Source organism: Takifugu flavidus, chromosome 10 (genome assembly GCF_003711565.1).
Source record: "Takifugu flavidus isolate HTHZ2018 chromosome 10, ASM371156v2, whole genome shotgun sequence".
NCBI lineage: Eukaryota > Metazoa > Chordata > Actinopteri > Tetraodontiformes > Tetraodontidae > Takifugu > Takifugu flavidus.
The window spans coordinates 15,375,374-15,387,655 of NC_079529.1; the positions used below are offsets into that span (position 1 = coordinate 15,375,374).

Below are 12,282 nucleotides of genomic sequence, written 5' to 3' on the forward strand. Positions count from 1 at the left end.
CCAATAAAAATGCATTTTGGTAATGGGCAAATTTACTTAATCCCCACTCTATGACACCATTAAAGGAAAAAATATATAGGAAAAAGAGGATGGATGGAAATCAGTTGGCATTAATCAGTTGATTTCTACAGCATTTATGAATGCAAAAAACCTTGGCCTCAATGACATTGTGTTTTAATGTCTTACAAATTAAAAATGTTTATGTTTGGCTTTGATTAACCATGAGCAAATACCCTTTAAATCTTGATTTAATCTTGAAGATAAAAATGTAACTTGTCATTGAGTGCTACTGTTGACTGTCATATTTCCTGAGCTGCTTATACAAAACAAAATCAAAAAATACACAGTTTATTTATCAGTAAATTAAAACAAGATTCCTAAATAGAATTTGAATCAAATCTGATTTGAATCAGATTTGAACACCTTGTGGTTAATATTCTGAATATGTTTCACCACCCAAACTGTTAATATCAAGAAAACATTAACCTTGTGTGTCATTTACTGTACATTTTAAGATATTACATGCATAGTGATGTGTCTGTTAGTCCAATCCCTTGTGAATAAAAAAAAGTTGGAATGATTAAATGTCTTCAACAGGAACTGTTAAAATGATGCCGGTCACAAGCTGTTTTAATTCATATAAAAACTATAACATAACAAATCCAAGACCATTTTTTAACTTTAAGTATTTTTATTTTTGAAGGATCTGTTCACGTTTCACTCCAGAGCAACCTGGCAGAGCGAGTTGTTTTGCAAAGAAGAATGGAGAACTATTGCAGTGTTGAAATGTGCTGGCTTGATTGAGACACATCCACCCCATCCAGCAGTTTATTGCTGTGATTGTAGCAAGACATCTTCTAAAGACTGACCTGAAGGGGGTGGATATTTATGCAAACACTTATTACAATTTTTAAACATCAAAGAACCCCCCCAATCATTTTCCAAAAAAACAGTGGCTGTACTGTGAATATATTTTAAAAGTACCATATGCGCCAGTGACATATACCTCCAATGGCTGCTGTGATCCCAGAACTCATTGAGCACCATCAACCTTTGGGGTGAGTAGGGAGTTAAAGTATCCAGGTTATTTAAAGAAGCTTGTGATCAGATGTTCCTGCAACAGGGTTTGTTTTCTGTTATGATTTCTGCTTTGGAGCTGTTGAGAGAAACGCCTCTGTTGGCACCCTGAACCAATTCCTTATTGTGTGTCTTTTTCTGAATCTCTGTGGGGAAAGATACATGTAATTTATATCAGGATTTCAAAGAATTAAAAGAAAAAGCAGATTCACTTTTCTTGGGTGCAGACAAGTAAAATGCAATATGTTCAGGCTTTTTTTAAAATTATATTTCATGAATGAATGAAAGTTAGCAAAAAATTATTTTAACATAAAATATCTACGTTCATTATGATTGTTAAACTTATAGTATTTTTATACTATTTTTAAACAATGTTAATATGTAGATACAATTGAGATCTGTAAATGTAATCAAATATAAAATTAGAGACTCACCCATTAAGACATTGTTGAATGCTGCCTCCACATTAGTGGACTCCAAAGCAGAGCTCTCCAGAAACAAGAGCTTGTGATTTTCTAAAGAAATAAAAGTTATCGGTGACTCAATTGACTTTAATTGTTGTTTTATTCTCAATCATTTTTGTTCATACACAATTCAAACATGAATCTATCACAAATGAACAGATCCTGTAACTACTGAGAAGACATAAGAGGAAAAATCTGATTTTGAATCTAAATATGAGATATTAAATGCTTATAATTGCTTCACTGATATCAAATTAACCACTGCTTGGTTATTTTCTAACAACACTAAAAGATACTTTATTTTCTACATACTTTGTCATTGTCTTTTCAACGTCATGTCGCATGAATTAAAAAACAGACATTGTTGCTTTTGTTATCATGAAGAAATAAGACCAGGAGAATTGATTTAAATTGTGAGACAAGCAATTATGCAAAAACATTTAACACCAAAGTGCAAAACGCAAATACAAAGTCTGCTTTATTTAACTAATTTGTATTACCTGTTTCCTCGTGCCTACTTCAATACAGAGATTTAATTTGTGGATTTAATATTACAGTTCCTTTTTGGACTTAATAATACCTGCAAAGCCTCGAGCCTCCTCAGTGGGCACGGATCTTTCTAACTCCAGGTCAGTCTTGTTGCCCACCAACATGACCACAATATTAGCCTCAGCATGTTCATATAGTTCCTTTAGCCAGCGTTCCATGCTGTCATAAGTGAGGTGTTTGGTGATATCATAGACTAACAAGGCTCCAACAGCACCTCTGTAATACCTGTTGAAAGGAAGAGGAGCTGTCACAATATACTGTATACAATATTCTTTAATATATTGTATTTTTTTTTTAAAAAATCACCAAAACTGTTTTTCTACAGTGAGTTGGGTTTTTTTTGTATTGTTTTTTCTTTTTATCCGACCAATTGGCTTTTGGAGTCTGTGCAGCCAGCGTTGTTTGTTTGATTATCCTAAGGAATTTAGAAGGAATTTAGAAATTTAGAAGCGGTCTTGGTTAGTTTGGTTTGGTTTACAGCTTTAATATTCAGACATACTGGCTGCTATACAGCTATGGAGCAAAAAAAGATGGGGGAAAAAAATCCAAAACTGTCTTTTTGTTTGCTTTATAAATTTATGCATCTTAAAATGATATTTAACCCATAAAGCAAACTGCTGAAACTTCAGTTGGGAATGTTGAGTATGCATCATTCCCAATTCACATTCCATTTAATATTTATTTTGTAATTTAAATGATTTTTTAAAAGACAAATCTGGTCTGGTTTATTTATTGCTTTTTCACCAATTAACTACCGTATTTTCACGACTATAAGGCGCACTTGAAACACTAAGATTTTCTCAAAAATCGACGGTGCGCCTTGTGTGTGGACTGAGTTCCAAAATCTGCTGTGTGCTTTTGGTGAGTGCACTACGGTAAACGCTCCGCCAATCGATTAGCGGCACACCTATGTGGCTTACGGTACATTAAACTTCAGGCCATCGAATATGCGGCTGAAAATGGCAATCGAGCAGCTGCAAGACATTTTAATGTAAATGAGTCCATGGTCAGAAAGTGGAGAAAACAAGAAAGTGAACTGCGCCAAGTGAGGAAGACGAAGCAGAGTTTCCGCAGGAACAAAGCAAGGTGGCCCAAGCTGGAAGACCGAGTGGAACAGTTGGTTGTGGAACAGCGAACAACTGGAAGGGGCATCTCTACTGTCACCATTCGACAAAAGGCCAAAGCGATTGCTGAGGAAATGGACATTGAGCACTTCCAAGGAGGTCCGTATTGATGTTTTCGCTTTATGAGGAGGCGGCATCTCTCCATACGCGCAAGGACAACTGTTGTGCAGTGGCTGCCCGCGGATTACCAGGAGAGGGTGGCCATCTTCCGCACCTACTGCCATGACAAGATAACCGCACCCAGCCACATCACCAACATGGATGAACCGGTCGGTGAGTCTGATTCAGATGATGAACAAGAGGAATTCGGGATACAGCTGTTTAATTCAGATACAGAAGATGAAAACTTTGATGCTTTTGTGGAAGAAGAATGAATATTTTGTTCAATAAATGTGTCAAAACTCACTGTTTTACTTCCATTGTCATTTTTTACTGTAGGTTTCAGCATGTGCCTAATAATACGGTGCGCCTTATGTATGTGTTAAATACAGATATAGCACCCGTAACTGAGATTGCGCCTCTTATTACAGTGCGCCTTATGGTCGTGAAAATACAGTACATTTGGCATCACCACTTGAGTTTTCAAATTTTAGCCATGAAATTCTCTATTTAAACAGTTAAAACAAAAACTCTACCATACTTTATCCCAAATCACTGACATTCTTTTGGCTGAAAAGCTAATTTATTGATTAAGAACATATTAATCAATTGATGCAATGATGAATATCAGTTTTACTTCAGGTTTTGGCAAAACACAGAAAATTTTAAGGAGTGGTAAATTGTGGTGCTTCATACAATTGCGGTGCTTCTTGTGCTTAAGTGAAAACACATATTTCTTATGTATCAACTTGCTGTTTAGCATTAAGATATACTCCAAAATAAGTATGAGTAGAGTAAAATAAAATGGGTGAGTTAGGGCGGCATGGTGGTGTGGTGGTTAGCACCGTGGCCTCACAGCAAGAAGGCCTCGGGTTCGATCCCTGGTTGGGATTGATTGGGGACTTTCTGTGTGGAGTTTGCATGTTCTCCCTGTGCCTGTGTGGGTTTTCTCCGGGTACTCCGGCTTCCTCCCACAGTCCAAAGACATGCATGATTGGGGATTAGGCTAATTGGAAACTCTAAAATTGCCCATAGGTGTGAGTGTGAGAGAGAATGGTTGTTTGTCTACAGTATATGTGTTAGCCCTGCGATTGACTGGCGTCCAGTCCAGGGTGTACCCTGCCTCCGCCCATTGTGCTGGGATAGGCTCCAGTCCCCCCGCGACCCTCAGTGGAGGAACAAGCGGTAGAAAATAAGTGAGTGAGTTAATAAATTGATGCAAAATAAATGTGCTAAAAATGAATCGCCCATTCTACAGAGGGTGGATATAAAAGTAAATGGAAGATGGATGTCTTACGCAGAAGTAATGGCCCGGTATCGCTCCAGCCCAGCAGTATCCCAGATCTGGGCCTTTATTGTAAAGCCGTTGAGCTCCACAGTCCGTGTGCTGAACTCCACCCCAATAGTCGTGCGGCTATCATGGTTGAACTCATTTTTGGTATAGCGAGATAGCAGATTGCTCTTTCCTACACCTGACTCCCCGATCAGAACCACTGTAGGAACAAAATAAAGTAAACATTAGCATTTATTGTTGTTTTTTTGGGGTGGGGGGGTGATTTCACATAGTTAAACCTAGTTGTCAATGGATTATAGCCTTTCTGAATTTACTGTATGTCTTAAGGCAAGGTGTGTCTGTCTTGCATTGCACACAAATCCGGTTTTTAGGTGTCTTAAACTGAGTGTGATTACAACACTGAGGATATAATCAGGGTCTGATTTTAGAAATAACACCACACCTTTTAAAAGTCTTTAGACCTAATGCAAGTGAGGAGAATGTAAAACAGGGACAATGTAGTTTGTCAATCCATAATTAAATGCCTGAAATAATGTACTGTTTATTTATTTAATCAATTATCAATTTGAAGTTCTAACCTGATAGTTTTCTCAGTGTTTTGCAGTTTCCAACTCAAACATCCTTATCTGCTGACATTCCCTCTATAAACACCTTTTCTGTTGATGAAAAACATTCAGAAATATATTTTTGTTTCTGGAAATAAGTTTGCAAGTGAATCCATGTCTGGTTGAACTAGATAAGCAGCTACTTCCTTTCATCTCATTTAGAGGACGCTACTTAGAGGGTAAACAGAATGAGAACAGGGCACCATCTCGCTTCAATGACTAATATTCACTTAAAAGACTAATACTGGGTTTCACTTGTTACTCACTGACTCAGAGGTACAAGTAACAATAAAGGGTTAGGCAGTTAAACTAGTACAGCTTGTAAAGTGTGACTGAAAACTCCCAGAAATCTCAGCATAAAGAAACACATTCACAGGTGGGGTGTGCACAGACTTGTGCACCAAAAACCAAATTTTCATCAAAAGTGTACAAGTGAGGGTGAAATAGTATAATCTAAAAATGTGCTTTCTTGCTACATGTTGTAGAGGACTAAGTGTCATATTGGGCTGTAGCTACAAGCTGCTGCTACTCAATGTTGTGTAAAGACTGGAAACAAGGGAAGCTCCTGTTGGCAAGACTGGACAAGCTTGCCAACAGGAAAGAAAATTCCACCAATGCAAATGTTATTGATTAACTCATTGCTTTTGCTGTTACATACCAAAAAGTAACATATTAAGCCAAATTTCTATCTGTTATGTGTTTTTTCTCTAAACTCTACATTACATTGATTAAAAATCAGCTGCCATTACATATTTTTAGGGGCAGTGTATTTTACTTGTTCTTGACTGTGGGGTCACAAGGAGGGTGCTGGAACCTATCCCAGCTGCATAGGGGCATATGGGCAAAGGCATGGTACACCCCGGAAGGAGTCACCCGTTCATCACTGGGCCCTGTGTAAACATTTGGCACCTTTCTCAGTAGTGCTCTGATGGTGTCCTGGCACCTCTCCCTGCTAACAACACACCAGACAGACAAAGGTGCAGACAAAGGTGTGTCTACACCTGGGCCTGAACTGAGAGGCCTCTGCTTCTCAACCCAGTCCCCTTACCACCTGATCCCAGCTTGTAGATATAGTGCTTGCCAAGTGCATGAGAATAAAAGTGCAACAGTTATTTTGGCAGTCCTTTGAGCAGTAGAGCAGCTATATGAAAAAAAGGCATTTAAAATAATCATAAAATGGCCCTAATATGTAAGCAGACATTAAGAAATGATGTTAATTTCAAATATGCATATCTGACAACAGGATTCCAGCCCTATTTCAAAAGCTAATTGGCAGCTCAGAAGTAATGCTGATGACATGTGACATTTTGTGTTTTGGCTTGTTGCGCCACCCTCTACCAATCTTCCAATCACAGTCAGCGCTTCGCCATCCAGGTTGCCAGTTTCCACTGAGCTGCAGCTACTCACATTTTGAGTCACAAATGTCTGACGTTACTAAACCTAAAAGTTGTACATGGAGGTTCTCATTCATGCATGAAACATAAACAAAATCAACAGACAATAAATTTATAGTGTATGACTTATCATCTGCCAAGATAGCTCATTGTAGTAGACATTCTTGCTGGATTTAGTAACCTCTCCTCTGGGGCGAGGGGGAGAGCATACCACACTCTACAGTAGTTTGAAAGTGTTGCAGTACCAGTTTTGGTCACAATCTTAAATGTAGTTCCTTCAAATACATAAACTGTATGTATATAACAGGGGTTTTCAGTAGTTTGTATGAACACAAGTACTAGGCTGAAAGTTGGTAAAGGAAGGGCCATTTTTGCTATGCTTGATTTTTTGCTATGTTATGGCTAATTATTAAAGCAAAAATTGATTCAATTAGGCAGCAAAAGTTTTAATGCAGGATCATGTTTTAAATTTGGAGTAGGTTCTTAGTCATCTCAGTGAGTCTTTTATTTTTGGGGGGGGGGTTTAAATCGTAATTACTACATAAGGAAACTAGTTGCAATGCTGGCTCAAAGGGAGTCGAGACGAACAGAATAATAGAGAAACAATTGCAACCTGCTGGCCTATTCATAATGTTCGAATAAATAGGAAAAAAGAGAGAACCTTTGTATGTATTAATTTCCGCACAATGGAGCAAAGAGTTCCAGCAATGCACTATGAGATCGCAACACTAATTTCGTACCAGTCCTTGCTTCCAGTGCTGTTCATATTGCGTTTTTTTTTTTTTTCAAGTAATCCTCAGATAACCTACTACAGTTAATATAAGTCTGGAAAATAATGTTAAACAAGCGTTTCCATTTTCCTTGTTTGAGGTAATTGTTGACTGCAAAGTGCCCATCCCACATTCCTTTTCTACAACTGAGTTACTTGTTAGACAAACAAGACCAGTAAGTTCTGTGGCTATTAGTGGCTTCCATGCTTTCAAACTGAGTTTATGTCTTTGTCTTTGCTTGTTGTGTTGTTTTATTTTTATTGCAACACTTTTAAGTAGCATCTACAAAATGTAAAAAAGTATTTTAAAGCCATTCTATGTTTAAAAAATTGTTCCAAAATCAAATCAAGCTAATAGTATGTTGCGCAATTGTTTGTGTTAATTAAAATTGTTAACTCAAGAAAATTGAATGGCACTGTTCCTATTTTTCATTTTTCTGATGGGGTATAAGGATCACTTGTATGTGAAACTAGGTCAGAAGGTGCCGATTGGTCAATGTGCTATCTTAACTGGGTGGACTTTTTTTTATTTGGTTCCTGACTATCATGGTGAAAACTCTGGGAGAACCATTTTTTCTTGTAGTTTCAAGGGGGAAATGCCCACCAAAACAGTTTTCTGATAAGTGCCACTCATTCCTAATCTTAGTCATGGGTGGTTGTCTGGAATCTATTAGAACTACTTTGTGAGAGGCAGAAATACATTCACCGTTCTGTCACATGCATACTGTGCTTAAGGGTAATTTGGAATCTCAATTCTGAAAACTCAGCTTCAATCCATTTCTCCTGAGTCAACGAGACTCATTTTAAATTAAATTTTAAATGAAAGATTTAAAAAACATTGTTATAAAAGTACATGATAATATCAGACTTTTCTGTCTTTTTAGGATTGTGTGACCCATAGCTATATAGATATAGTTCAGTATCAGTTAAAAAATTTTCACAAAGATCAGCTCCAGGTTTCCCTATCATGATCTCAATAATGCAGGTCAGAATTTTTTTTTTTAAATGAATAGAGAAAAACTGTACGTTAGCTAATGGAATTTCTTATTGAATACAGTAACATAGGGAGGCAGAATAAAGTACCCATTCTGGTTGCCACACTATTCCACACCATGCATGCATATTTCTTCCCTATTGAAGGTTACTGTTCAAATGTTGAAGCCTGGAGGAATTTACAAAGTTTGTTTAAGGTGATTTGTGTATATACAGTGCTTCTATGTCAAATTACTTGCAATGAACATGAGAGTATCATTGAAGAAAAAAAATGATTTTATAAAAAAAAGTACTTCACATTTAAAGGACATACTGAGAAAGTCACTCAGATATGGAGAAAATCTACTCACCCTTGAAGACAAAGTTGTAGGCCTCATCTGACCCCATGTTGTGCTCATTCAGAGTTGCCAGCCCACTGTTTTACTGCTTTGTCTTCTACACCCAACACTGACAGTGAATCACGCCAACATTAACTGAGGTGTCATTCAGAGGAGGAAGGAGGGCAGCTGCGCAAATGTTTGAGCAGGTAAACCCCAGGTTCCACCCTTATGCCCTTCACTCACTTCTTTCTAAATTAATAGAAAGCTGGGTAGTTTGAACAAAATCTCCCTAACATATCCATCCAGTTTCTGGTGCAGCAGGCGGGGTTTTGTCAGGAAGTGTTGAGTCACTAAGGGAGGTGTGACTGTGTCATATGGCTTTATTCAGGCTAAATATGGTTAAATTCAGGCCAAAATCGAATATGTACTTGAATATGTAACATGGTTTGCAAAAATAAAACACAATTTAAAAAAAATAATTCTTTTTTAATGCGAAACAAACATCTTCAACAAAATCTACAAGTACAAAACAAAGCAGATATCCCACCGGTTGTGCAGGTTTCAGAAGTCCCTTGTAGTTTAGCCTCCACAACAGGTGGCGGTGCAAATCGACTGAACATGAACGCTGCAAAAATAAGACGTAAGAAAAGGATCAGCCATTGAACCAGGATGAGCGGCCGATATTTGAGCGAGTGGTTGTTGTATCCCGCTTTTTTCCTGGAGTAACAATTATTCAATTACCTGTGGACTGTGTCCGCATACACATAGACGTATCGACATAGACGTCATATTGACGTGACTAAAGGACCACCATCTTGGTACAGGGCTAGCAGAGGAAGCGTATCTGCGTGTAAAGGAGAGGTACTCCATAAATAAAACTGAAAGTACAATTATTCACTGGATTTTGGACTGATTTCCAAACGGTTTGATTTTCATCACACACATCTATTAGACAGAGTGGTAGTTTTAAAAAATGCTGGGTTTGCTATCGAAGTACCGAGTTTGTTAAATGTTATCAGCAGCAGTAGTCTGATAAAACTGAAAAGCTTCAAGTCCGGATTTTATTAATGATATTATTGGCCCTCTACACTACCCCGCGTATTACACAGAAATTAGGTAGAATATCGTATCTTTATAAGGCCCTTTAACACTGCACGAAAATATTGCTTCGACCGGGAAAAACAGCAACTCGGCTTGCGTGGAATATGAAAAGCCGCGTCGTCCCGCTAAATTCCCTGATGATGTTGATATACCAGCCTGTTGCATTCTGATTTTGACACTAGACATCATGTCAAGAGAGACTGATCTCTGAAGGGCAGAGATTTTTTTTTTTTACCCCGTTTTTTTGTATGGGACAGTTATTGATGGGATTGTTTCCAGTCTGGGACACACCAAGTGGCCTTATTAGGAACTTTGGAAATTAATAGTTATATGGCCACTTAGCACTGGCTAAGCCCCCTCCACTACACTAAAACATTTTTGCCTCAAAGTTTAGGTTTATTGATACTTTGTGAAAGAAATGTAAGACACATAGAGACAAATTTGAAAACATTCTTAACACAAATTCTACACCTTCACTTAGTAGCCTGTGTGTGTGTGTGTGTATTTATATTTATCTGGAGATCTTAGCTGGATTGGTGAAGAACACCTTGTTTATTCTCCTTGCCTCTACTACTCTTGAGTAGTCTTAAGTCGAGTAGCCAGGGCTGTGAGCCTTTGCTTAGTAGTCTCCAGTGCCTCAGTTGTGGACAGTTTGTTATATTTCTTGGGCAGCTCTTTCCTTAGATTCACACTTCTACTCAGTTCTGTTAAAAGACTGACGCCTCTAGTTTTCTCCTCCATGGGGCCATTTGCTCCTTCTGGCTGTTCATGCTCTTCATCTTATAGCCAAGAATCTGTAGGATTACTGTTGCCGCTGCATACATCAACTGATTGGTCTCAGTGATGGTAGTGGTAGGGATGGTTGACAGTGCTGTATTTATATCCTTCAGTAGAGATTGGTCTGGTACTTTGTTTGTTAGCCTTGACAGGGAGGTGGTTGAGTACCCCCAGGACTTCATGATTTTCTCTCAGGTAAGCTGCCCTTGTGTCGAGTCTATCTGTCATGGGGCTTTGTACCCAATCTCGATATCAGGGGGTGATGGTGAAGCTGATCTGGCGTCCTGGTACCCCCTTGCCGTAGCATATTTGTACCGTTGATGAGGCACAACGCTGTACCTCTTCAATCTCTAGCTGCGATAGCAACTTCTTATTACGGATATTTGAACACTGAGCTAATAGCTGCTTCTTAGTCAGTGAGGATGTGGGGTTTTTAAAGGGCCCATTTATCCCACATCCTCTGCATGTACCCTCTCTCGCTGGGGTTACTCCCGTAGTAACACTCCATCAGTACCCCCTTCTCTGTCCTGCTCCATGAATGTGTATATATATGATATATATTTATATATATATATATGTGTGTGTGTGTGTGTGGTTTACGCCACTGACTTTGGTACGGAAGGTTGTCGGTTCGAATCCAGGCAAGCCCTTAGGCAAGGCTCCTTACGCATATATGCCTACACCTCAGTATGAGGTGTATATATATATATATATATATATATATATATATATATATATATGTGTGTGTGTGTGTGTTCCAAAGCCCTACTTATTTAGGTTCAGTAAAGAACCAACATTTGAAATACTATCTCATGTCATAGTTTTTCTAATTTATTTTACTTTTTAATTGAGACATTGATCAGATAACTGTCTCTCTACCAAAATTTAAAAAACAAATTTTGGCTTGGTCCATCATAAGAACAGTTTTACCCTCAACAGCTACTTTATATGAAACAGTAAGAATATTAATAACAAAAGTAAATCTTTATTTTTGATAAAAGGTTCAGAAATGGTATTTTAGTGGTCACCCAACTCTTCATTAAGGAAGGTAAACTTTTTAATTACCAAGAATTTCTTATTCATAAGATCCCTGTGGCCCCAAAGTAATTTTCTATTGTTTAATAGAAAATCCCCCCTTCCCCAATGGATACTAATTAGTTAAAAAGGTAAACAAACCTTTCTCTAAAAATGTTCATCAGTGGTACCCTGTGAATTTTTTTAAAGCCAGATTTAACACTGACATACATCAATACCAATGTCTTACAGCTTCTGTGATTTGCACTAAGAGACCATCTTCTGTCTATTCTGGACTTGTGAGTATACTCTGGGATTATGACAAGGCATCTGTCGCTTTATACTGGATCACATTAATAATTACTTTGTACTTTCTTTGAAAGAAGAAAGAAGTTTTTTGATTCACAAAACATAAGAAAGAGCTTGGTGACTTATTTTTGTCCAATATTGTTATGATGCTTGCCAAGTTTTATATTGACAATTATAAAGTATTAACATTGAAAACCTCTTTTTATGTCTTCAAATAAAGGGATTGAATCATATGTAAATTAAATATTTACAAGTTGTGACACAAGTTCCATGTTTTTCAATGCTATTAAGTTTTTTTTTCTGTTTGGCACCAGTTTTGTCTTTACCCTGCATGTTTAAACCCTGCCTGGCATTACTTTTCTTGTTTAATTTAAAACAAAGTTCTGGTTTACC

At 37.7% G+C, this 12,282-nt stretch overlaps 1 protein-coding gene and 1 long non-coding RNA gene across 3 annotated transcripts in view; one reads left to right on the forward strand and one right to left on the reverse strand.

Moving 5' to 3' along the window:
* Positions 1-612: 612 nt before the first annotated feature.
* On the reverse strand, positions 613-9,022 carry LOC130533110 (ras-related protein Rab-25-like). Its single transcript, XM_057046269.1, has 6 exons — positions 8,719-9,022; positions 4,611-4,806; positions 2,122-2,315; positions 1,512-1,592; positions 1,007-1,223; positions 613-869 (listed from the first exon to the last, which is right to left on the reverse strand). The coding sequence occupies exons 1-5, from the start codon at positions 8,753-8,755 to the stop codon at positions 1,105-1,107; spliced, it is 627 nt and encodes a 208-aa protein (XP_056902249.1). The 5' UTR covers positions 8,756-9,022; the 3' UTR covers positions 613-869; positions 1,007-1,104.
* Positions 9,023-9,061: 39 nt separating this feature from the next.
* LOC130533113 (uncharacterized) overlaps positions 9,062-12,282 on the forward strand; it is a 4,089-nt gene continuing 868 nt past the window's right edge. The window contains exons 1-2 of one of the 2 annotated variants that reach the window (XR_008952481.1): positions 9,062-10,761; positions 11,833-12,282. The exon at positions 11,833-12,282 is cut by the window's right edge and continues 868 nt beyond it. This is a non-coding gene — a long non-coding RNA (uncharacterized LOC130533113). The remainder of the gene's footprint in view (positions 10,762-11,832) is intronic. The other variant, XR_008952482.1, reaches the window with a different exon arrangement.